General features: G+C 40.4%; 2 protein-coding genes across 2 annotated transcripts; both read left to right on the top strand.

The window, feature by feature from the left end:
• The first annotated feature begins 514 nt into the window (after positions 1–514).
• On the top strand, positions 515–8,947 carry tm4sf1 (transmembrane 4 L six family member 1). Its single transcript, XM_085436254.1, has 4 exons — positions 515–2,181; positions 5,132–5,200; positions 5,695–5,837; positions 7,784–8,947. The coding sequence occupies exons 1-4, from the start codon at positions 2,002–2,004 to the stop codon at positions 7,980–7,982; spliced, it is 591 nt and encodes a 196-aa protein (XP_085292380.1). The 5' UTR covers positions 515–2,001; the 3' UTR covers positions 7,983–8,947.
• Positions 8,948–9,819: 872 nt separating this feature from the next.
• On the top strand, positions 9,820–23,894 carry cp (ceruloplasmin). Its single transcript, XM_085436237.1, has 24 exons — positions 9,820–10,147; positions 11,788–12,032; positions 12,127–12,339; positions 12,599–12,772; positions 12,914–13,005; positions 14,122–14,284; positions 14,376–14,514; positions 14,604–14,743; positions 15,773–15,913; positions 16,000–16,044; positions 16,146–16,360; positions 16,909–17,059; positions 17,211–17,423; positions 18,903–19,107; positions 19,651–19,790; positions 19,987–20,115; positions 20,336–20,442; positions 20,527–20,582; positions 20,681–20,752; positions 22,242–22,333; positions 22,441–22,580; positions 22,664–22,720; positions 23,458–23,563; positions 23,651–23,894. Exons 1-24 carry the CDS (start codon positions 9,987–9,989, stop codon positions 23,674–23,676), a joined length of 3,222 nt encoding a protein of 1,073 aa, XP_085292363.1. The 5' UTR covers positions 9,820–9,986; the 3' UTR covers positions 23,677–23,894.
• Positions 23,895–24,117: the final 223 nt, after the last annotated feature.

Genomic DNA, 24,117 nt, shown 5'->3' with positions numbered 1-24,117 from the left:
TGGACAAACTCAGATCCATGGAGGCCATGCATCACAACTTAGAGGACTGCAAAGATCTGCAGCTAACATCTTGGTGCCAGATACCGCAGCACACCTTCAGGGGTTTAGTAGAGTCCATGCCTGAATGGTTTAAGGCTGTTTTGGCAGGAAAAGAGGGACCAACTCCTTTATTAGTCAGGTGGTCATAATGTTATGCTTAATCAATATATTAGCTTATTTTCAAACCTACTTTTGTAGAGCTTGAGAGTAAAAACATGAAGCTGCAGAGCCTAATAAACTAGAAGAAAACGTTTCAAAAAGGGCTTGGATGTAGAGATGCTCGGGGTGATTCTTAATCATTGTTCTTGTAAGACGTTGGGACAAAAATCACAACAAATCTCTTCCCTCCTGGAAGCTGAACTTGCTTATTGCCTGACCTTTTTGGTCCGAGGCAACAAAATATATAAACATAATTATCAGAATCTCAAAGGCATTTCAGAGTGTGAGCCATTTCTGCATGTTTTCAGTGCCTGGTTTCAAGCAGGAAGGGTGAAGTGATTTACATTTGTGTATGAGCTTTATCTTTTAGTGAATTTTTAGCCCCTGGGAAACGCCCTGCTGCCTCCCAGTCTAACACACAAACAGAACACATAAAGACAGAGGCACAGTGACAGAATAAATTACAGTGCATGCTGTGGCTTCAAATCCGTGAAAAACTCTCAGCAAGTTGGTAAACATCTTGAGAACCACTTAGCTGCCAGTTCACACATACCCACCGCACAGATTTCTCTTTGTAGAATAACGATGTTGGACTTTGTTTCAGTGTTGATCTCCTTAGAGCCCCTGGAGCCACCCTGGTACCACGCATTTGCTCTCAAACATACACTCTGGTCTTACAAAATCTGCCTGAATCGACGCAGCTCCTTAGTCCAGGTTGTTAGTGGTCAGTACCAGCTTACCCTGCAGTTGATCTGGATGTGCTGAATTCCAGCTGGATTATAAAACAGCTCACAGTGTTGAGGGCATCTGAAACACACACATGTATCCATACAGAGGTCACATTATGCTTTATTGACCTATATACACCTGCTGACCTACGGCATCATTACCTGAAACAAACAGGTAAATTGTATCAAACGCTTTAAAGCCATGACTGCCTACTCTATAGCGTGGAAACCTTTAATACACATTTTGCATCCACCGATCACACAAACACTGCTGTTGTTGTCCGATGACAAAACTAGTTTACTTGTTCACAGATTTGAATATGTTTTCACCTCTTTTAGACTTTCAACTGGATTTTTTTCTCATTATGGGAAGACTGGAATTTCCACTCCCCTGATATACTAAAAATCTACACCACCGTGCAGTTTTAACCAATAAATAAAATAATTCGAGCAGCACCTTACATACCAACTAATACCAAATTAGATGTGGTAGGAAACTCAAAAAGTCCATTCTCAGCTAAGGCTGGTGCTTTGCAGTCCTGAAGGTTTTTAGAAAGCGATCTGGATTCCCACTAAAACTTCCCACTTCCCACTAAAACTAAATATTATAGACTATCCCAGATTATGGATCTGCTCTTATGATTAAGTCACTGTGAGGGAAAGTGGCTCCTTGCTGTGTAAGTATAAGAGTGCTCTAAAAGACCCTGCTATCTAAGAGGCTGTGGGAAACACACACACACGCACACACACATTTGTGGGTTTCTTCGTTATATTTGTGCCAGAGTTCTATTGGGTCACCCTCCAGCTTCCTGTGAGTGTGTACTTCCTCATACGTGTGTCATGGCAGAACCTTCTCAGCAAAGGAAGGAAAATCTAACACACTAGCCTAGCAGTTACACACAAGCACACACACACACAAACACCAGGGTCTTGTCACTTATTTTCGTTTCCTGCCTCCCCAGCTGCTCGGACCCTTCCCTCCCCTCTTTCACTCGGTCTCTGCCTTCCTCAGCCCATTCGAGCTCTCTCCTCTCCACCCTGTGGTTGTGAGCGTGGATTTTCTGGGGGGTGAGCGATGTGTTGTTCGGTGGGTTTTGCCAGGTCTCTGGGCCTGGCTCTGTTGCCTCTGGCCCTTTGCTGTATTGTGGCAAACCTGCTACTGCTGTTTCCCATGGGAGAAATCACCTACATTAAGCAGGACCGCCTGGCCAGCTACATCTGGTACTTTGGTGGCCTAGGAGGTGGGGGGCTGTTGGTGAGTACAAAAAAAAAAAAAAACCCTCTTTGATCATCTTCTGTCATTTTTAATTTGTAACATTATAGTTTAGGGTTTAAGTCTGATTGGATCATCAGATATCTGGAGGTTTAAATCTGTTTTTAACTTCCGGTCATGATGGTGACTGTGCTCAAAGATTCATTTATTTTATACTTTGTATTACATGGAGAATTGCCAATCAATAATAGAAAAATTAGCTGGTTATTTGTCTATATTTTTTGTATGTACGACATTTTGAGGTTTGAGGCTTTAGACAACACCCTGTCCAAATGCTCCAAAATAATTGATCGTAATAGCGTTTGTTTTTTCATTTTTTGCTGTTTGAACGGTTGGCAGCTGTAGTGGAGAAGAAGAAGAAACTAGAAGCTTGTGCGTCTGAAGGTTTATTTGTGTTCCATTTGATGAGCTGTTACTGAAAACGTGACATCACATGGTATAAAGTTCAATGTCCTTTTACTAAAAGTTCAGCTTGGATGCTATATAATAAGCATTTTTTTTCATACTCTGGAAAATTTTAAATATGTGGCAGCAATGTGATTTGGGACAGATGCCAGTGGTGTATCTATCTCCTTTAGATGAGGTGAAAGGGTGAAATTCAGTGATTCTCAGTGTAGTGAGATTTCCTTTTCATTTGTAGCCAGCCATTGTTTATCATGAGTCATTTTCACTGCCGTGTGTAAGAAGCATTCTCTCACCCCGTGACCATGTGACTCTGAAACACTACCCAGTTAGCAGATGAAATCCTTTAAAAGCGTGATTACAATTGCTGGATGCTTATGTCACCTTCCTGCCTCCCTCATTCAGCAGTAAGTGCAGCAGGTGCTGGCACATGTAGTCAATGGCAGTGCCACTGTGTGTAAGAAAGCCTCGCTTTTGTTGATAAGTTGATACTAGTCAGAACTCATTTATGCTTTCAACTTGCTTTTAACTTCTACTAAATTAGTTCAGTTGTAGTTGAGAGGATTTTGGTTGAGTTTTGATTTTACGTCAAAAGTTTGTTAAATTCTGGTCGTTTTCCCATCAGCACCTTTCAGACAGAGTGTTTGCAGTTGCTCAGTGAGAACAATGGAGTTTTGTGTGCATCCACAGTTAATCCATCTGCTCTGCATGCCGCTGATCTGATGGGTTTATGCTCGGACTGAGCAGAACGGAGCTGTTCTTTTAATTTGGTTTTGTGGAGGAACAGAGGAGAGACTGTAATCCCCCCCCAGACAAGACCGAGTGTGTTAATCAGCAGAACACGTGCACATTTTGAGTAAAAAAAATATGCTCAGAGTGTCTGTGAAAGTGCTCAGGGTTTGTACAAGTTGTAGCATCAAGACTTTGTGAAGAACAACACGATAAAGACTGGATGTTGTGCATTCCACTATCGCCCTTGCCTATGTTTCTGGTTTTTCAGTTTGGTCTTAATTGAAATGTTCAAGCTTTCAAAAACAGGCACCACTTATGGCAGGTTTTGAACCTTTTTTTTAAAGAAAAATTCTGAGTGTGATGAGTCTGTACGGCGGCATTGATAGCTGTTGGTATGAAGGCCTGCATAGGATAAAGGAAAGAAGCCTGAAAACCATACTGACTTACACGGTATATTCTCACTTTCCTGCTCTTTCTCTGTAATATGTCACGTCTTTAACTGCTAAAAGGTTCTCAGTGTAATTACTTTTAAACAAGCCTGATAAAATACTTATAAAGGGCAGTCTGACTAAAATCCATCTTGGGCCTCTTTGTCTGAGAAAGGAATGATTTTTAGTCTGAGTTTGTGTCAGTCTTTCCCTCTCTGGGCTTTATCTTTCTCTGTGGAAATGACCAAATGCTGAGAGTCAAAGAGCAAACTGAACCAATCAGGGCATAATCTATTTTTGGGTTACTCCCTTCCTCTCCCTTGCTCTTCTGGCTTCCTTTTTCCTTCTCTTCCTTTCTCACTGTGCACCTCCCGCCGCTGCTTGTCGTCAGCCTCCCCTGCTGCCTCTGTTATAGGATGGGGCTTTAAGAGGGATGTCCAGGATGTGGAACAACACTGTGATCCCTCTCTTTGTTTCTGTTCATATGTTAATGTGTTAAACCAAGGGAACCGCCTTTCCTCTTTTACGATGTAGTAGGAGAGCAAAAGATACCGACACAGGGAAGAGGAGGACAGAAAATAAGGGATGAAGAAGATAAAAAGTCAATTCCTGAAACAAACAAATGTTGGATTGCCTTTAGTTCTTGAGTTGTACACACAAGTACACTATGTGGCAGCTGCCGCAATTCACACTGCACTTTAAATGGCCTGTGCTCATGTTTGCCCATCTCAAATTACTGGTACCATTGGGACGCAGAAGGGTCTGTCATAAAGTTATGTTTAATGTGCACTATTAATTAACTCCAGCTATAGCAAACGGTTTCTCTCTGTTAGGGCAATGAAGAGAAAGCAGGCTTATTTCATGTGGAGGTTGGCCATTTTGTTTTGGACCAAAGTCAAACAATGTATGATATGTATCATTAAAATCACTTTGAATTTGGATCTCAGGGAGAATAGTCACATTTTTCACCACCTACATGAAGCCAAGAATAGCTCTAAGACTAAGTCCCATTAAAAAACTAACAGCTGAATGAACATTACAGCTTCACGCTGATTGTGTTGAATATATGTGATTCGTTGTTAGGTGACATTTGTACAGTATTTAGTGCGGCAACATGACATTTGAGGATAGAGTGTGCCACATGTTGGCTAGATTGCAAAGCTCTTTGAGAAAACGTTGTGGTATATGCTGTATGAATGAAACACAGGATTTGACTTGTAAGCGGTGATCAACAGTAGGTGGCAGTAGAGATGCTGGTATAGAGCACTGAATTACTCTGGCAGCTCCTAGTAACCAAATGCAAAGATTGCTGCTATTGGGTGTTATTAATGGTCAATAAAACAAATAACAAATACTTTCTGTACTTTTAGATGCTGGTTCCAGCGGTTGCCTTCACCACGCTGGGGAAATGTAGTTGCTGCTGGAATGAGAGTTTAATGGTAAGAGACGTGTTAAGCTGTAAATAATGCTTAAAAATCTACAAAGGAGACGCTGTGCTGCACAGAAAATTGGGTTCACAACATGCAGGCCGTTATTTCCAAACTGCCGGCTGCCATTTTCATTTTCTAAATCTAAATGTTTTCCTTTTTTTTCTCACTACTTGCTTGATTACAAGGGTAAAGTTTTTAAGCTGCCCAACACTGTGTCCTTATGAACTGAATGCTAATTCTAAGCCAGCTATGATAACTCAACAAGGCCCCCATTGTTAGGTAACACTCAACAAAGTAAGCTTGGCTCACACCCTTCAGGCCACGGGCACAGCTGCAGATACACGTGTGTGTGTGTGTGTGTGTGTGTGTGTGGCAGCTGCCTCTGTATCTCATTTATGAAATGCATAAGTGAAGCAGCTTTTCATTCAGGCAGAAATAAAGCTGCACAAAAACACGAAAGCACGTGTTTAAAAATCCCTTTGTGTGCTGCTGTTCCTCTGTAGATGTGTGGGTCAGTGTTGGCAGCTGTGGTCGGTCTGGTGGGGTCTGCCTACTGTTTCATCGTATCAGGGTATGCACTCCTGCAGGGCCCCCAATGCTTCACCTCGTATGGATGGTCGTACCCCTTTGCAGACCAAAAGGGCAGGTAAGGATACATCCTAGCGCTTTGTGTATGAAGATGTAGATGTCTGCATAGGTGCGTGTTTTGTGCGGCGTTGTGTAACAATCGTTTCGTTATCAGTTAATGTTGTCTATGAAATGTCATAAAGTAAGTATTCAGGTAAGATTTTGAAATGACTTGTGCAGTCTTTCGTGCTTTTCACTTTCGTATTCAGTTTATTATTTCAGCTCTCTTACGTCTTCTGAAAGATTATCAGTATTTTGAATACAAAGGTAATTTTTTAATATAAATACCTGTATAAAAACAAAACAAACAGAAAACCAACTGTATTTTTTACTGAGCTTTCTAGTACAGATGAAAAAGTTGTAACTCTAACTTATATTGCTGCAACACTGGGTAATAAAAGAACGATTATTAAAAGCACGCTTTTACACAGAAACTGTGAAAAGAGATTATATCACATGCATTATTATTTACGCATTATTACTGTGTATTATATCAGGTAATTAAAATACAGAAGATCAGTCACCTTCAGTTGTGGGTCTCTGCCTTCACGTTTTTCTCCATTAACTGAAAAGCATGCTGGGATGAGATCAGTTAACTTGACCGTTGAAGAATATCCCGTTTGGTTACCTTGAGAAAATTTGCACTGTGCATTTGTGCTGTTCGATTAGTTTTGAAGCATTTAGCTGAAGCTGAGCAGAGAGTATAGCCATTTACTGGTATAGTCTGGCATTTTTGCTCCATAACCAGCAGTTTGTACATGTCTGTAAACCCTATATTTCTATATATTAAGGTCTTGACTATAGACTTGGTTAGATGTTGCAAAGTTGATGTTTTTCTGGAGTATAAATAATGTTGTCAATAATTGTATCATACACTTTAGTTATTGTCTGTGGCCTTTCAGGCTGAAATGATTTGTGCATTCATTTATTCTAAAAAAGCACCAGATTGTTGATTTGACCACTCTTAAAGCTTTTGCTCTGTCTCTGATAGTTTATTATGATTCTTCAGTCTACAAGTGACCTCCCTCACTTGCACTGTCCTCCCTTAAGGCCTCATCTTTAAAATTAGAGTAGGAAAGCTTTTAATTTAACACTTTGAATCAACTCATCACATTTTGTCTGCTTCATTTATCAGTTCGCTTCAGTTTTATTTATGTAGCACCAAATCACAACAATAGTCTCCTTAAAGTGCTTAACCCTTTCATCCATAATGGACAGCTATTCAGAGGCAGTTTTCTTGTATTTGTGTCAGTGTTGATGGTTTACTTGCACATAAAAAACCCCACATTGGACACTGATATGTCACTCCATACTATAGCCTGCTGCTCACTGGTCGTTTAAATTTCAGTCAGAACATGGTATATTGTGTTTAGGTGAAAACTAGAATTAAATTAAAGGATTTTAAGTGTTGCTTATAGTGCGGAAAATATGGCACCTAAGAAAAATTTGCAACAGTAGGAAGGAAAAAGTCAGGCAGAACCAGGCTCAGGGAGGGGCAGCCATCTGCCGTGACCAGGTCGGGGTGATTTCTGCATTTGAGTCTTTGCTGCCTTTCTGGAGAGAATGTAGCACAACAGCACTTGCTCTAATTTTCTGGATCAGTTATGCCAGGGGTGTCAAACTCAAATACACAGTGGGCCAAAATTCAAAACTGGAACAAAGTCGTGGGCTAACATTAATATTTATTGAAAAAAAAAAAACTTTCTCCAGATATAAGAATGAATCTTTTCTTATGGACTCAAATAAGTTTTGCTGGAAAACTGAATATGGAACAAGCAAAGCTTAATACTAAACAATATATATATAGTAGCTGTATAATACCAGTAGGCCAGCTCTAATAGTAATTTGGTATGGCTTCGCGGGCCAAATGTAATTAAGCTGCGGGCCAGAGTTTGACACCTATGAGTTATGCCTTCACCAGTTTGTGACTTGCTCTTTGATAATCACACTTACTCTCTGTCCCAGGTATCTTCTGCAGCCAGAAACGTGGACACGGTGCCTTCAGCCGGTTAACATCATAGAGTGGAACATCACTCTGCTGTGTGTCTTACTGGGCCTGGCAGTGCTGGAGTTCATCATCTGTCTCCTACAGCTGGGAAATGGCCTAGTCAACGCTGTCTGCCGGCCCTGCTGCTACAAGCAGGAGTACAGTCTTAATGCTTAGATTCATCTGCACAGACATACCACAGATGCATATAGATACAACCATATCGTACATGTACATTACAGTAATGGACACAAGCACAAAAGGAAGTCTCCACACATAACTTCACTGCAACGTGTGTGCGTGTGTGTGTTTGATTACAGCACCACATCTCCAGTCAGCCAGGTTAGATTTGTAATCAGTTTATTTTCAAGTTCAGTCAAAGTCACCAGTGGTGCCGGGATATGTGTCTGCAACAATGTAGCTCTGTATGACTTTTTTTATTCCATAAGTAGGACATTGTAACTTACTTTAAAAGCAGGCATAGCAAGCCAACATGTACAGATAGTAAGAGAGGATGGGAGTATTAGGTTTACTGAAGTAAAGTCTGTCAAACGTGGTGCACAGGCTTGCTCAGTTTCTTCACTGTTGTTTTATGTTGTATGCTACACAGCTGTGTTAACATTTTTAAGGCCTGAAGAGAACTACGTTAATAACAGAGCAATCAGTATCAAATCAACTGCCTGATATTGTTTGATAATGTGAACATTACCTTCTTTTGGGTATTTCCTTTCCCTGGTTAATGGTGTTTTTGCAAGAAACAGTGCGTGTTGCCATGATTATAGTCTTTGAATGTGCCGTCTTGGCTAAAATGAAGCACAGTGATGTGCCCTTTATGTCTAATTTTATTTTTGTGGTCCCAGGACTTGCAGTGTGTTGGATCACACATGCAACACAAGCCGGTTTTCTTTTTGTGCATGTGTGTGTGTGTGTATGTTTTTACATCTATTTTAATTTTCAGTATACTTTGTTGTAAATTGTTGTCTTAATGTTTCTCAGATGCTAGTCCAGTGTTAACAAACATTATATATATATATATATACACACACACACACACACACACATATATATTTTAGTGGCATATTTTTATAATGTATGGTTTGTTTGTGCTGCCTTGAATAAAAACGAACAATTTCTGTTTTATATGTATGCATCCAGAGTTTTTTTTATTATTTAAAAACAAAACAAAAAAATCTAACTGTTGCTTCTGTAGAGGGGAAATATCCCAGACGCAAATGCAATCATGTCCTTTGAGGTCAAAATGTGGATTTTTTTGTGTGCAGCTCCTGTGGTGTGTTGTAATCAATACTAGTGAGTACTGAGTACTAGAGTTTCCAGAGTTGACTGATACTGATATTTATCAGATTGAGTAATTGTTGCCTTTAACCCTGAGAGCCATGCAAATTGGTGCTCATTTTTTTTTTAGCAGTGTCCCCTCCCTAAACCGTGTGCACAGCGACCGTTTTCTCCTTGTTCTGAGAACCTTTACACAAAGATAAATTAGGAATAGTATTAATTAATTATCATAAACTGACTTTTAGCAAAGTAAACGCACAAGTAATGAACCCAAACACAGAGACATCTTTATTGGCTCAGTGAAATGAATCTGGTTGTGACACAAGGTCGTTTTCAACATTTAACCCCTTGCATTTAAAATCAAACATTTACTCAAAAGTCCACTTTTACGTAATTGGCTAAATATAACGTCACTGGATTTTTTTGCTGAACAGAAAAAAACTCCGATTTGACACAGATAAGAATCTTTGGATTCTTAAACGAACGATGTTGATTTTTAAAAACTTTATTTTGAGCTGTAGTGAAAATCTACAAGGGAGTAAATGATGAAGGTTAAGACTAATCTCTTGGTGTTTGGATTTACGAGAACAAAACTGTTTGTGTTCTTATGCAAGTCTCGCCTGCTGATCGAACACCTGGCAGTCTGATGGTCAGTGACCCCTCGGTCCTGCTTGGCTGACCTCAGCCTGCGAGTCATCTGACGCAGTATAAAGACACAGAGCTTTAAACGTCGCTGAGACACACTGGTTGACAAACATCCAAGACTTTTAATTCTCTGCGCCGTGGGTCTTTATCTTCAAGTTCTGCGAGAGTATTAATAATAATTCAAATAAAACCAAGAGTCATCATTATCATTATCACCACTGTCAGCTTTTATTTTGGACAAAAATGCTGAGGCTGGATTTAAGGGCTGTTTTGCTGTTGTTTTGTGTGGTAACATGTGTTTCCGGGATGAGACGAGAGTACTTTCTAAAGATAGAAGAGGTGTCGTGGAACTATGCTCCAACTGGGATGAACATCATCCAAAACCGCTCAATCCAGGACGATGAGTAAGTGCGCACGATACATTTTCCATTTTATCACAGAGTCATAAATCAATATGAAATAAAGAATCAAAATGGGTACAATTAACCCCCCCCCCCCAACACGACATGTTAATATTTGCTTCAACAGCAATTGACAAACAGGAATGATCACATATGGTCAGCAGATACTAATATTAGAACACAGTTATAGCCTACTGAACGCATTGCACTGCATATGACAATATATAAGTTAATATGAAGACACTGTGATGAAAAAATGGCAACTATATATTTATAAATGTACTTCTTGGATAATTTGGTATCCTGGTGTTGCTCATGCTGAATCACTGTCATGGGTTATTGGTTCTTTACGTGTACCATCACAGTGTTGGTACACGTGCTTCATCTTGTAGTCACAGGACCAGACTTATCAGCATAAAATCAGTTTTTGGTGATAAAAAACTACTTATTATTTATTATAGAGGTGGAGCGTAAACTTTGCCCGGTGCTTTTGCAGCTGGCCTTTTGCACGTGTATTTGTAGGAGTTTTTCTTTATTTAATATTTAAACGAATCATGCAAAATTGATTCATTAAGTGTTATTCATTTGGAGCGAGAGGAAGGCTTGGAGCTGTTAGAGCAGTGTGAAAAATTTTAATCTGTCCCGTAACCCTTTCTTATTCCCAGAATCTCAGTTGTGCTCCTCTATGAAAACCTACTGGGCTTGTTACGAAATGATGAGAATCGAGCTGATCTGAACTTCACACGTATACAAAAGAGTTGTGTATACGTTGTTTTACTGTTAGCCAAGTTACTTTTTATAGTGAGCTGATAAGTTTGAAGTCTGACATTTTTACCCAATAAAACGTCTCTGCATGTCTTTCCTCGACAGTCACTCTGTATTTTTTTTCTGTCTTTCTTTACTTCTCTATGTCACCGCTGTTATATCACATATTGAAATGTCTGTCGGGGAATGTATGAGTGTGTTGGATTAAATGGTAAATGGCCTGCATTTGTATAGCGCTTTTCTAGTCCATAGGACCCCAAAGATTAATGTCTACATCTTGCAATAGCCTACATAGCAGGCTTTTCATATGCATCTCTACGCACAGCCTCACACAGCGCGCGTAACGGTGTTACTCAACACGTTGTCATCCCGACGCGTTGGTACGTTATGCTGTGGGAGTGAGAACGGTCTCGTTACTCGATGCGCACAGTCACGCAGTTGAGCACTTACTAACAGTATCATCATTAGCACTCAATTGTGTTTTATGTTCTTCTACACATCATATATCTTATTACAGATTTCGGTGTATTTGGGAAGTGTTCGCCAAAGTGCAGCCTTTCTCTTGGATAAATCGCGCTCCAGTCTCATATATTTTATTTTATTCATATATATCAAAGCATAAGCATATATCAAACATATAGATTCTTTTCCAGCTTCCCCTCTCTTATCTCATTTGCGGTGCTATTTCAGGAAGAAAGATCCTGCGCATTTTTGCCATTGGGACCTTAACCTTTTAGTAAATCTGACCCATGATGTCATTTGCGGAAAAAAGAGTGTTAGAGACACTCAGTCTCTCTAGAAGCTTTACGTGTTTTAACTTACATAAGGACACATACACAAAACCACTCTCATGCATCTCTGCCTGAACCCCTCAACAGAGAAGCCTCCGTCTTTTTAAAGAGCGGTCCGCAGCGTATCGGCTCAACCTACAAGAAGGCTGTTTATAAGCAGTACAGCGACGCCACCTACAGGACAGAGTTGACAAAAGCAGAATGGCTGGGTTACCTCGGACCTCTGTTGATGGCTGAGGAGGGCGATACACTGATTGTCCACCTGAAGAACACAGCGTCCAGACCTTACAGCGCCCACCCACATGGTCTGAACTATACTAAAGGCAACGAGGGTGAGAAATGCACAAACGGACGTACTACTAGAGTGGAGTGGAAAGGTTAACACATGCGTGTGACTGTGACTGTGTTTGTGGGTTCACTCCTCAGGAGCACTCTACCCAGATGGCACGGGTCCAGAGCTGAAGCGAGATGATTCGGTACCTCCTGGTCAAACAGTGACCTATGAGTGGACCCTCGCAGAATCCCACAGCCCAACATCACATGACAGCAACTGCATGACCAGATTCTACCATTCCCACGTCAGCCCGCCAAAAGACATCAACTCAGGGCTGATAGGGCCCCTCATCGTCTGTAAGAGAGGTACATTTACTCCACTAAATTTACTTAAGTACAACTTTAATATATTTTATTTATAGTCCAGTGTCTTTCAGAGCCAAACATTCTACCTTTTACTCTTGTTAACATTATGTAACTATGTTTACATTATAGATTCATAATAGAACACAATAGACAGTTTTTAAAAACGTGTTTATTTTTATATTTATATCTATTTTTCATCCCCCTTTTCTTTTGTATTGTAAAGCACTGCCTGTCTTTCTAAATGTCCTCTCCTCTGCAGGAACTCTGGACTTACATGGCGATAGTTCAGCAGACTACCAGTATGCTCTGCTGTTCATGGTGTCAGATGAGAACTTCAGCTGGTACCTGGATGAAAACATCAGGACATACATCACAAATCCTGCCAGAAACCTGAAGGAGGACGAAGACTTCATTGAGAGCAACAAGATGCATGGTGAGAGGAAGCATCAGAATCAGAAAGACTTTATTTATCCCAATTAACATATCATGCTAACAATTAGCATATCACCAGCATGCACACTTACAAGCTTGCATTTGCATCCCTGCACCATTTTACCCTCGCTATGTATTACAGGTATTAATGGTTTGCTGTATGGTAATCTTCGTGGACTGAGCATGTGCCAAGGCAACAAGATCCAGTGGCATTTGTTTGCATTAGGCAATGAGGTAATCTATGTTATATTATCACATCTCTATTCTTAATATTACTGTTACAGAGAATATTTTCAAAATATTCAACTGAGCATTTAATCTAAACATTTAGTTCAATTTATAATGTTTACAAACATTTAGAAGAACAGGTTGGTTCTTTTAGGGGGTTCCAAAGTGGATCATTTGCCTCTATCTCACCCCGTTCCCTGCTCACACTGACCCTCCTCTTTCACTTTATACATGAATCTTCTCTGTTGTCTTCCTCTTTCTCTCCTGCCTTTCCTTCCTCTGCACATGTCCATAATATCTCCATCTCGTCTCTTGAACTTTGCCTCCAAACAGCTTAACCTGAGCTGTCCTTCTGATGAACTCATTTCTAATACGGTCCATTCTGGCCACTCCCCACAAAAATCTCAACGCCTCCAGCTTGGCCTCCTGTCTTTTCATTAGTGCCACAGTCTCCAAACCATCCATCACAGCAGGTTTCACTACTATCTTGGAAACCTTCCCTTTCACTCTTGCTGCTATCCTTCTGTCACAAATCACCCTGGCACTCATCTCCAAGCACACTCCACCCTGTCTACACTCGCTTCTTCACCTTTCTTGTGTGCTGTCTGTTGTTTTGGATGGTTGGCTCCAGGTATTTAATTAAACTTGTCCATCTTCCCTCCCTCTACTCCTTGCATGTTCACCTTTCCACCAGCCTCACTCTCATTAACACACATGTTTCTGCTGACATTCCTCTTCTCTCCACCTCTCCAGGCTCTCTTCCACCTACTTTCAACTCTCAGGAGACAGTCTTTCAAAGACAGAAGGGGCTGTGGGCATTATCCTAATTGTTGCTAACTAAACCATGAGACACCTGCAAATACAGTCAGTCTCACAGCTTGTGCTTTCAAAGGTTCAGCTTTTTTAAGGATTTAAGTTTGCCTTGCTGAGACTGTTGCAGAAGTTTTCTACTGATAGTCTTTAATCAGATAAGGTTCAAGTTTAATAAAAATGTGAGCATGTGTTACTTTCTGTGGTACAGATTGCTTTCATTATTATTATTGCTAGTTTCAGAATTGCAAAAAGGATTTCTAGTACATTCACCTCCTTGTGTAACATTATTGAAATATTATTTATCTACAGGTGGACATGCATTCAGTCCATTTCCATGGTCAGATCCTGACCACTATGAACCATCATACAGACACAATCAGTCTTTTTCCTGCTTTGAGCACCACAGCGGAAATGGTAGCTGACAACCCAGGACACTGGCTGCTGGCATGTAGTGTCAATGACCATCTGATGGGTGAGATTATGAATTACAATTCAGGGAAGGATACATTTCTGCACACCGATTAATAATGTATTCAACATTGTTTTTTTGTGCTTTTGTCCAGCTGGAATGCAGGCTTTGTTTGAGATAAAGAAGTGCTTCCCCAATGTCCACAAGCCCCGGCCTTATGGAGAGCAGCGACAGTACTTCATTGCCGCTGAAGAAGAAGTTTGGGACTATGCTCCTACAGTGCCTACAGATGGGTTAGTTACTGTACAAACTGACAGGAATGTAGAGGACTGCTGGTCTGCAGAGATCTTTCTTAATTTGAACTTTGCTTTTGTGTGAGCAGTGCGGCAGAAACGTTTGTAACCCGAGGTCGAAACCGCATTGGAAGCCGCTATAAGAAGGTTCGCTATGTGGAGTACACTGACAACACCTTCATGACAAAGATGCTCCGCAGCCCAGAGGACCAGCACCTTGGAATTCTGGGTAATTCAAGCTTGCGTGGTTTTGGAAAGTTTGATGTTGCTAAAATCTGAAAACAACAACAACAAAAAAAAACAAACCCAAAACCCAGAAACGAAACCCACCCACACACACACACACACACACAGACACACACACACACACACACGCACGCACGCACGAACGAACGCACGCACGCACACGCACACACACACACGCACACACACACACACAACAGAGCTTCTCTGGAACAAGTAATGAAATCATTTTTTGATTTTAATAAAGTGAGACAATAATTAGAGCAGCCAAGTGCCAATGTTAAAAATAAAAACACAAAACAATCCAGTTGTTTCTTAATTAGTAATTACCGTGGCTCGGTGCTGTCATTGATCAGTAAGTTACGGCCTCGCTTTATTTAATCAGTTTGACAGTTCGCTCTAAGCAAAGATTACATCAAATTTCAGAGTTCATTCATACTGTAGCGTTCCCATATGTTCTCAAGAACCAGACGTTTTGATCTCAGTTTGTCCGTTTATTCGGTAACACAGGCAACTTCGGGGAGAGTGCTCTCGTACAACACCTCACTTCTGCCCCGCACAGTCACACAACAACATGGACCCCCCCTCCCCTTCCTGCACACATTAACTCCCTTTTTTCCTGCAGCACAACCAAACATGTATCTTAAAGAAATAACAACAGTGTCAACCTGTCACTGTAAAATAACATTTAACCATCGTTACAATACCTTTCGAGCTATTGCGTTTGCAGACAGAATGACACAAGCGCACAAACGCTAACAAAACCACAACTGCCTCAGTTAATTACATGTTTTTTGAATGAATTGCTTGCCAGAAATAGAGTTATTGCAATTCAAAAGCACAGCAGAGTTGTGGAACATTTCCAAAAACTGCCTTAACTCATATTTGAACAAACTCATTTGGTTTAGTGTCTTAAACCATGTTGATAATCCCTCTAATTTTATGAGCTGTTATTATTAAAAACTATATTGCACCCTTACAGCATCTTATGCACGTTGCACGTTAATGTTTCCAGGTCCTGTGTTGAAGGCTGAAGAGAAAGACACTATCAGGGTGGTGTTCAAGAACAAAGCCAGTCGGCCTTACACAATACAACCTCATGGAGTACAGTACAGCGTGGAACAGGATGGCACACTGTATCACAATGAGTTGGAAGGTTAATGCATGTACATTCATAAGTAATGCTATCAGTGTTAATATCTGTTTCATCCATCTGAACTCCTCTTCTTTTCCTCTCTTCAGAGTCTTATACAGATAAGAAACTGCGGGAGCTGAAGAGGCTGCCAAGTAAGTGGAAGTCTGCAGTTGGAGTACCATTTAGCATTTTGTTGATGCTGTTATTATTGCTAATGAGAATTCGCCATTTCTCTGTGGAAATGCGTGAGTAGGGGTGGTGACTCCTCCCCCTGCTGCTCTGGTCAGACCTGGGATGGTGCACATCTATGAGTGGATGGTGCCTGTAGGTGCTGGACCCGTAGAAGGGGAGGCTGACTGTCTGACCTATCTGTACTACTCTGCTGTGGACCCTGTTAAAGACACCAGCTCTGGACTGGTGGGGCCACTTCTCATTTGTCGACCTAAATCGCTGAAGAAGGGAGTACAGGTGAGAGGAAAGACAAAAAAACCCCAGCAAGTCAACATATTGTGTGGTTCAGGTTACAGAGCAAGTTACATCCTCCTGAATTTGGTATTATAAAGGTAGATATATTTGGAATAAAATGATTCACACCAGGCTGTGCAGTGGACATATAAATGTTTTTTAAACTCAAATAGAATTATCAGTAAATTACACAGAAAATATTGATGACACAGGACTCGTTCTGCTGGCCTGAAACACGTGTCTTGTGTTAGACTGAAAAAATGTTGCAGTTTCTTATAACAAAAAGAATGAATCTTCCTGACATCCTGATATTCCTGACAGTGGCATCCAAAGAGGCGGATCGTCTTAAAATCAATAAAATGTGCTTTTGGCTTTAGTCATCGACTATCCACGGCTCCTGTCTCCAGCCTGGAAAATCTCTTCCTAACCTGAGTGTTCAGTCCCACTCTAACATCACAGAAAAGAAAAAAAAACAATGTTTTGTGGCCTTACTGGATTAATGAAGCAAAATCTGACACATCACCTCTTCACCTCTCTCTCTTTTCATGCAGAAAAACTATAATAAAGAGTTTCACCTCATGGCCACTGTATTTGATGAGAACCTGAGCTGGTATCTTGATGACAACATTAGGACTTTCACTACTGCTCCCAACACTGTCAACAAGGAGGACGAGGGCTTCATCGAGAGCAACAAAATGCATGGTGGGTACAGTGTGAAGTTTCATTTTAGTCACCATGTAATAGTTAAATTGGGGACAGCTATTATTATCAACTAATGTCCCTTTACTGGCTCAGCAATTCACCATAACGTACCTAATCTCTGTGTGTAATATTTCTGTGAATTTCTTTTTAGCCATCAATGGGTTCGTGTATAACAATCTCCCAGGGCTGACCATGTGTAAGGGCGATAAAGTATCATGGCACCTGTCAGGACTGGGGTCAGAGACAGACATCATCAGTCTCTACTTCCAGGGCAACCGTTTCATCTATGAGCAGAACAGACGGGACACCATCAGCGTATTCCCTCACATCTCACACACTGTCACTATGGAGCCGGACAGCATGGGTATGGAGCTTTGAACCCTTATTTATGTTGTTCTGTTTAGTTACACTTTAGGTGTGGCCCATGCATACAAAAAAGTAAAAGCCCAAAGTTCAAGTTCAAATGAAATATAGAGGAAGATGGGTTGAATTGATTTATTGGCAGCTACAGCAGCTGCCAATAGGAAACTTACATTAATCATTTGAAAATGATTGACACTACTCTCTCTTTTATTTTAAACAGAATGGCATCACAACAAAACAGATTAAACTTAATTAAAAATGTCCGACTATCTGCTGGTCTGACCTAGCAGACACATGGATTTACCTAGATGGGTGATGTCAAAGATGCACCCTGTGGGCCAGAACTGGTCTAATCAAAGGTCCACTGGATACTTTTGAAATAAATAAATAAAATATAAATAAAACTGAATTGAATTGAAGTTGCCATGACAGCGGTGTTAAGAACCATTGAAGTGGACATGAAACACTAAATGTATTAAGGTCAATTTATCCCATGAGTGCCATGTCTGTGAAGCTGGGTTTAATAAATAAGTGCTTGAAGTTACAGTTTCTAGAGCATGTGTAGCGCCGTTTTGTCCGAGTAAAGAATGTGACATCACTGGGTTGGTCTAGTTGGCTGTTGCTATCAGTCTTACATTAATTTATTAGCTAACTACAGCAGCGACAGAACTGATAATTCAGTGGAAAACAAGACTAAAACTAAAAATCAGTCGAATGACCTTCATGCAATTTAACCCCCAGTTCTACTGAGGTTCTGTCTTTTCCCAAGCAAATGCAAACAGTTTACAACATATCATATTACTATGTGTGCATCATGCCATGAATAGAAGTAGGTTTCCTACCGAAGCATGATTAGGAATCTTAACATCCATCAGCATGAGTCACTCTGATACATAAGCCTGAATCATTGCTGAATTTACATTTACAGCCTTCTTACTCAAAGACATTACCCTGAGGAAATGTGCTTAAGTCAGGGAGCTATGCTGGTGCATTTCTTTGATTTGTGACAGATTAGCATACACATATCCATTGATGGCTGCACACAAACATGCACACATTGATTTGTGACAGTAGGTTGCAGTTCTTAGTAGACTGACTCAGGGCACAAAAGCTAAAAGGTACTGTTGAAATGTTACATATTTTTAAGGCATCACAGACTGTTCATCATTTGTTTTGTTGGATAGTTCAGTAAATGGGAATGATTTCAGTAAACATGAAATACAATTACCCTTACTATGACCTTGGCCATTAAATCTTCAAGAAGTGTTGAGTGAGAAGACTTGAGAGCTAATTCCAAAAAAAGGACAAGTGTCATGATTTGGTGCATTGCAGACTGAGCTAGGAAGGTAAAAAAAAGTGTTAAGAAACAACAACATTTGGACAAAACAACAAAACCAGAGAATTTAGTCAAAAGAGCACATTTGTAAATCCAACAGTCACATTGTGTGTTACCGTATCTGCGTGTGTGTATGTGTTTTAGGTCAGTTTGAGGTGGTGTCTGCTACAGTGAACCATTACCGTAATGGGATGAGGGCCAACTACACGGTAGAGAAGTGCAGCATACTTCATCGTCAGAGTGAGATGATGTTACATTCAAAAACCTACTACATCGCTGCCATGGAAATAGACTGGGACTACGCTCCAAACCGCACCTGGGAGGTGGAGATGTTCCGCGGCATGGAGAGGTATCAGCTGTAGGGCACGAGCCTGAGAGCTGCCGTGGAAACAAATACAGTATACCAGCAGCACATATATGTAACTCTTGTGCGTCTACCTTTATACAGTATACATTATGTGTTTATTTTATGAAGCTTATGAAACATCACAGAAAACAATAACAAATTTAGTAAAGTTTAGGGAAAAAAGTGTCCCATTGTTACATGAGAATGCTCATTACTCTAAACATGCAGACTCTGAGTATCTTAATGCCTTTTATGGTAATAAACTGCTTTTGGACATTACAATAGGAACACAAAAATAACAGTGACCAACCAAACAGATGTCAGTATTATATTATAAAGTTTATTCTGTATATAGCAGAGCACTATACTATTTTTAGGATATGAAACTGTCGTAGATTGTGGTAGGAGCGCTGAGAAAGAATTAAATAGTAATGCTGGCAAATCGAGTTTTCTTTGGTTGCCTCTTATATAACAGTGAAAACTTGTTATAGTGGAACTGCAGCTGTTTTAGTAAATCAAAATGTGTTGGTGACTCTCTCGCTGCAGTCCTGCCCCCGTCTTTCTGGACAAGCAGGGTGGATTCATAGGCTCTCGTTACAAGAAGGTCGTCTACCGACAGTTCACCAGTGACAAGTTTACCAAACAGGTCGAAAGAACCGCTGACATGGAGCATCTCGGCATTATGGGTGAGTATATTGAAGAGACCACTGACACATACTGTACAAATTCATATTTTTCCATAAAGTTTTTGAAGCTCTGACGAGAATATATTGTTGGTGCAGTAAAAGCCACTGATTGTGCTACATATTGTAAATAACACATGATTAATCGTGTAACGTCTTAAGCTCCAGTTGGTACTTAAAACATTTGCCTTCTCTTTAGGTCCAATGATTCACGCTAATGTTGGAGACAAAGTTAAGGTGGTTTTCAAGAACATGGCAACCAGACCTTATTCCATTCATGCACACGGAGTCAAAACAGAAAACCCCAGCGTCCACCAAACCCAACCAGGTACAGAAATGCCTAGAAATAATAGAAGCGGATGGAACAAAGGGACACAATCAATAAACAATTTCAGTCACTGTGGAACTTTTTTATGACTTCAGCAGAATAAATGTGTTTTTTTGAGAACATAGAAAGGGCATACAGTATTCCCTCTCTAATGGATCATGCCATGTTCTTAATGTATAAATGGTGTCCAAAACATTGAAAACTACAATGTGTTTCTCAGGTGAAATTCACACCTACTACTGGTATGTCAACAAGAACACTGGACCAACAACAGAGCAAGAGGAGTGCTCTGTGTCAGCGTACTACTCTACTGTTGATGTTGCAAAGGTACGATGATGTAGGCAAGATCAAACACAGCACAGGCAACAACAAGTACTCACAGACTTACATGTTGTCCCCCTGCCCCTCCAGGACCTTTACAGCGGACTGATTGGTCCATTAGTCGTCTGCCGCCGTAGTTGGGGCAGGTGAGTATCTACATGTTCTGCTTGATGTACAGCACAGCACACATTCTGTTTATGCAGTACCACATAATAAAGTATGATAAAATATTTGCGTCTTCCAGGACTTTAGGACTGAAGAAGGAAGTGGAAGAGTTTGCACTGCTTTTCCTGGTTTTTGACGAGAATGAGAGTTGGTAAGTAGCAGATAGATTCCCTTTGAAACCTCTGCTTCCTCTATTCAGCAGGCAATACATGCTAAAATGACACAAATTTGAAGTAAAAGGATCCAACCCAATTTCTTAATTCCAATTCAAAATTACATAATCCTCCTTAAATTCACATGCTTGCAAACTCACGGAGGGTAAATCAGATGGAATGGGTGCAGCTGAGTTATGAGAGACAGGTGACATCAATCAGGAGAAGACACTTGAAAGTAAAACACAAAGCAAGGTAACTACAAAAGCAGAGTGGGACATGAACACCATAACTGAAACACGTGAAGACTGACACATGAATCAACAGAACAAAGGTTAATACAGCCATTTTTTTTTTTTTTGCCTTAGCTGGCTCGACAAAACCTAAAATTCCAGTAAGAGATAACAAGTATTATGATGGTGGTCATCAGCTTACCCTGTTAAGCAGTGATTTCCGCTTCAGGCTCTGTATGCACTCTGCGCATTTAAAGGGGCGTTTCACAAGCCACGTGACTTCTCAAAGGAGTCCACACAAAACGATTCCCAGGAGTGTCCCCTCCTGATAACTAGAGATGTTATCAGGTGATAAAATGCTGATAACATTACAATAAATTACAAATTTATGGAGATTGATTGTGCAGAAAAAACATCGCTCTTTAAAGAAAAAAAAAAACTTTACCCTGCACAGAGCTGTAAAATAAACATTTTAATTCAAGTTAACTATTTTATCACCGATTGAGCCTCTGTTTGTTTGTTAATAAGTAATCATAAGAAGTATATCAGTATGATAAGTAATTATTAGTTAATTATTATTAATTATTATTAGTTTCTTTTTTATGAAACAGAAAACTCTGACTTTAAACTCAACACAGCTCACTAAGCCATTAATCTCACTTTGTAGGACAGTCCTCAGGAGGACAGTGACTACTACTGCAAATTCATGAACCAAACCCCAAAAACAAAAAGAATGAAACCCACTCCTAGAAAATCACAAGGTGATGGGGCGACCGTAGTTTATGTGGTTGGGAAGCTCATCTGTAACCGGAAGGTTGCCGGTTCAAACCCCCAGCTCTCTCTGTCCTGGTCGTTGTGTCCTTGAGCAAGACACTGTACCTTACCGCCTACTGGTGTTGGCCAGAGGGGCCGATGGCTCGATATGGCAGCCTCACATCTGAGGGCAGCTGTGGCTACAACTGTGGTTTGCCTGCACCAGTGTGTGAATGTGAGAGTGAATGAATAGTAGCATTGTAAAGCGCTTTGGGTGCCCATATAAATGCAATCCATTATTAAAGAAAAAACAGAGCCTCAGTCACAAAAGAGGAAATAAAAACATCGATCCAACACTAAATACGCAAACAGAATTCTAAAACAGAAGCAGAGATCCACTCTGAGGACCAGGACAGCAGGATATGATGTTTAGCTGAATTTTCCTGCAGCGCCGCCTGAAACAGGAAGGGCTGTATATTTATGACTGCTGCTTAAACTACAGGTATCTGGATGAAAACATCAGAGCGCAGATCAGGAACCCTCGCCCAAATTTAAAGGATGATGAAGACTTTATAGAGAGCAACAAAATGCACGGTGAGACAAGCAGACACGTACAAAAGGATTTTTGAACGTTTTTGTTTTTTCATCTACACATAAAAATATATATTTTTTCTTTACAATGTGTGCATGTTTGTGTGCAGCCATCAATGGATATGTGTATGCTAACCTGAATGGTCTGAACATGGAGGTGGGCGATAAGGTGTACTGGTACCTAATGGGAATGGGCAATGAAGTGGACATACACACAGCACACTGGCATGGCCATAGTGTGGAATATAAGGTATATAGAAATGATTCAAAAATACCCTCTCACACAATCACACAGTATATAAACGCAGTTCACAAATGCTCTTTTCTCTGCAGCTGGGTGGAGGTGCTCACCGTGCTGATGTGTATGAGCTGTTTCCAGCCACCTTTCAGGTGAGATTTCAAAGGAATGGCTTCTTTTAAGAGCTGAGTCTTTCCTCTTTGACGTTAAGGTCTGGTGTGTTTCACTTTAACACTAGCATGAAGGTGGATGACTTTAATTGCATGTGGTCAACCATCCAAAGGAAGAGAGAAGAGAGGTTATGAAGAGAGTGCAAGCAGGGAGGAGTGGGCGGAGATGAGTGAAAGTTAGAGAGACACGGCTGAAATGCACTAAATATACACATAAGGTAACAAGGAAATGGCACACAGGATGGAGACACAGCTGAACCTAATTAGACAAGGCAACGGGGAAGCAAAACCAGATATGTGAAACATGGAAACACAAGACCTACACAATAAAACAGGAAACTGGGGAACATGACACAGGAGTGAAGAATAGGCAGACGAGAGACATGTTGGACCCGGGAAACATGGATAAACCACAAGGAGGAGAAACAAGACACAACACACATAAGCACAAACACAGAATGGGGGCAAAGACATGAGGGGAGCCTAAATGTACAACGGTAAACATGGTGGTAATCCTGAGGTTATTCTAAGAATAATAAACCATCACACAACAAGTCATAAAAACACAAGAGACACAAAAAGCTGGGTCAAAAGCACCCAGAACCATGACAACCACCTTAAAACACAAATTCTAAGCAATTTATCCAACAGAATTAGGAAATTGAACTCTAATTGTTCTGCTATTGAGTCATGTGATTTTCTATCTACTTTCTTTTCAGACAGTAAAGATGCGTCCTCAGTATCCTGGTACCTGGCTGCTCCACTGTCACGTCACAGACCACATTAAAGCTGGCATGGAAGCCATGTACACTGTTACTGAAAAACGTAAGGAACCAGTCTGAGCAGAAAAATTCAGGCAAATAAAAACGAGGATGCTGTGTTGGTGATAACTTGTTTGTTTGTCTTTGACAGCAAAGAAGAGTGGAATCTTTGGCTGAAGGAAAAGTGAGAGACGAGTAAAAGGACGATGTCAGTGCCTCAGTTTACTAAATGCCTCCGTTAATGATGCATAGCAGAAACTTAACATGGAATCAAGCATTACCAACAGTTATTGTATAATAAAATGTCTTTTTTATAATCATTTTTGCTCAGTAACTTTTCTAAAGACTGCCAGACTGTAGTGAAAAAATAATTAAAAAATAAATTTAAAATCAAAGTTACTGTGTTTGGGTCTCAGTATCAGTACCAGGGGACACTGTGGCCTTACAGTTCACATTTATGGAGCCATCAGTCACAGTTGTCAAGATTGTCTGTTTGTGTGTGTGTGTGTGTGTGTGTGTGTAGTCTTTCCTTTTTAAGTATATGATTTGGTAATTGTGTTTGACAAAAAAAATATCTGATTTGATGAGATTATCAATTCGATTCGATTCAGTTCAATT

Source organism: Copadichromis virginalis, linkage group LG17, assembly GCF_057382275.1.
Source record: "Copadichromis virginalis isolate Kocher_CV1m ecotype Utaka linkage group LG17, C_Virginalis_male_GT1.1, whole genome shotgun sequence".
In the NCBI taxonomy this organism is placed as follows: Eukaryota; Metazoa; Chordata; class Actinopteri; order Cichliformes; family Cichlidae; genus Copadichromis; species Copadichromis virginalis.
Note: the sequence above shows the minus strand (reverse complement) of the source record. Positions and strands in the feature narration are given on the sequence as shown.

Bases quoted from the DNA above. Each gene is read 5' to 3' on its own strand.
- tm4sf1 (XM_085436254.1), top strand. From the start codon at position 2,002: ATGTGTTGTTCGGTGGGTTTTGCCAGGTCTCTGGGCCTGGCTCTGTTG. The intron at 2,182-5,131 runs GTGAGTACAAAA...CTGTACTTTTAG, and splicing joins TAGGAGGTGGGGGGCTGTTG to ATGCTGGTTCCAGCGGTTGC. The intron at 5,838-7,783 runs GTAAGGATACAT...TCTCTGTCCCAG, and splicing joins TTTGCAGACCAAAAGGGCAG to GTATCTTCTGCAGCCAGAAA.
- cp (XM_085436237.1), top strand. From the start codon at position 9,987: ATGCTGAGGCTGGATTTAAGGGCTGTTTTGCTGTTGTTTTGTGTGGTA. The intron at 12,033-12,126 runs GTGAGAAATGCA...TTCACTCCTCAG, and splicing joins CTATACTAAAGGCAACGAGG to GAGCACTCTACCCAGATGGC. The intron at 14,285-14,375 runs GTGAGATTATGA...GCTTTTGTCCAG, and splicing joins TGTCAATGACCATCTGATGG to CTGGAATGCAGGCTTTGTTT.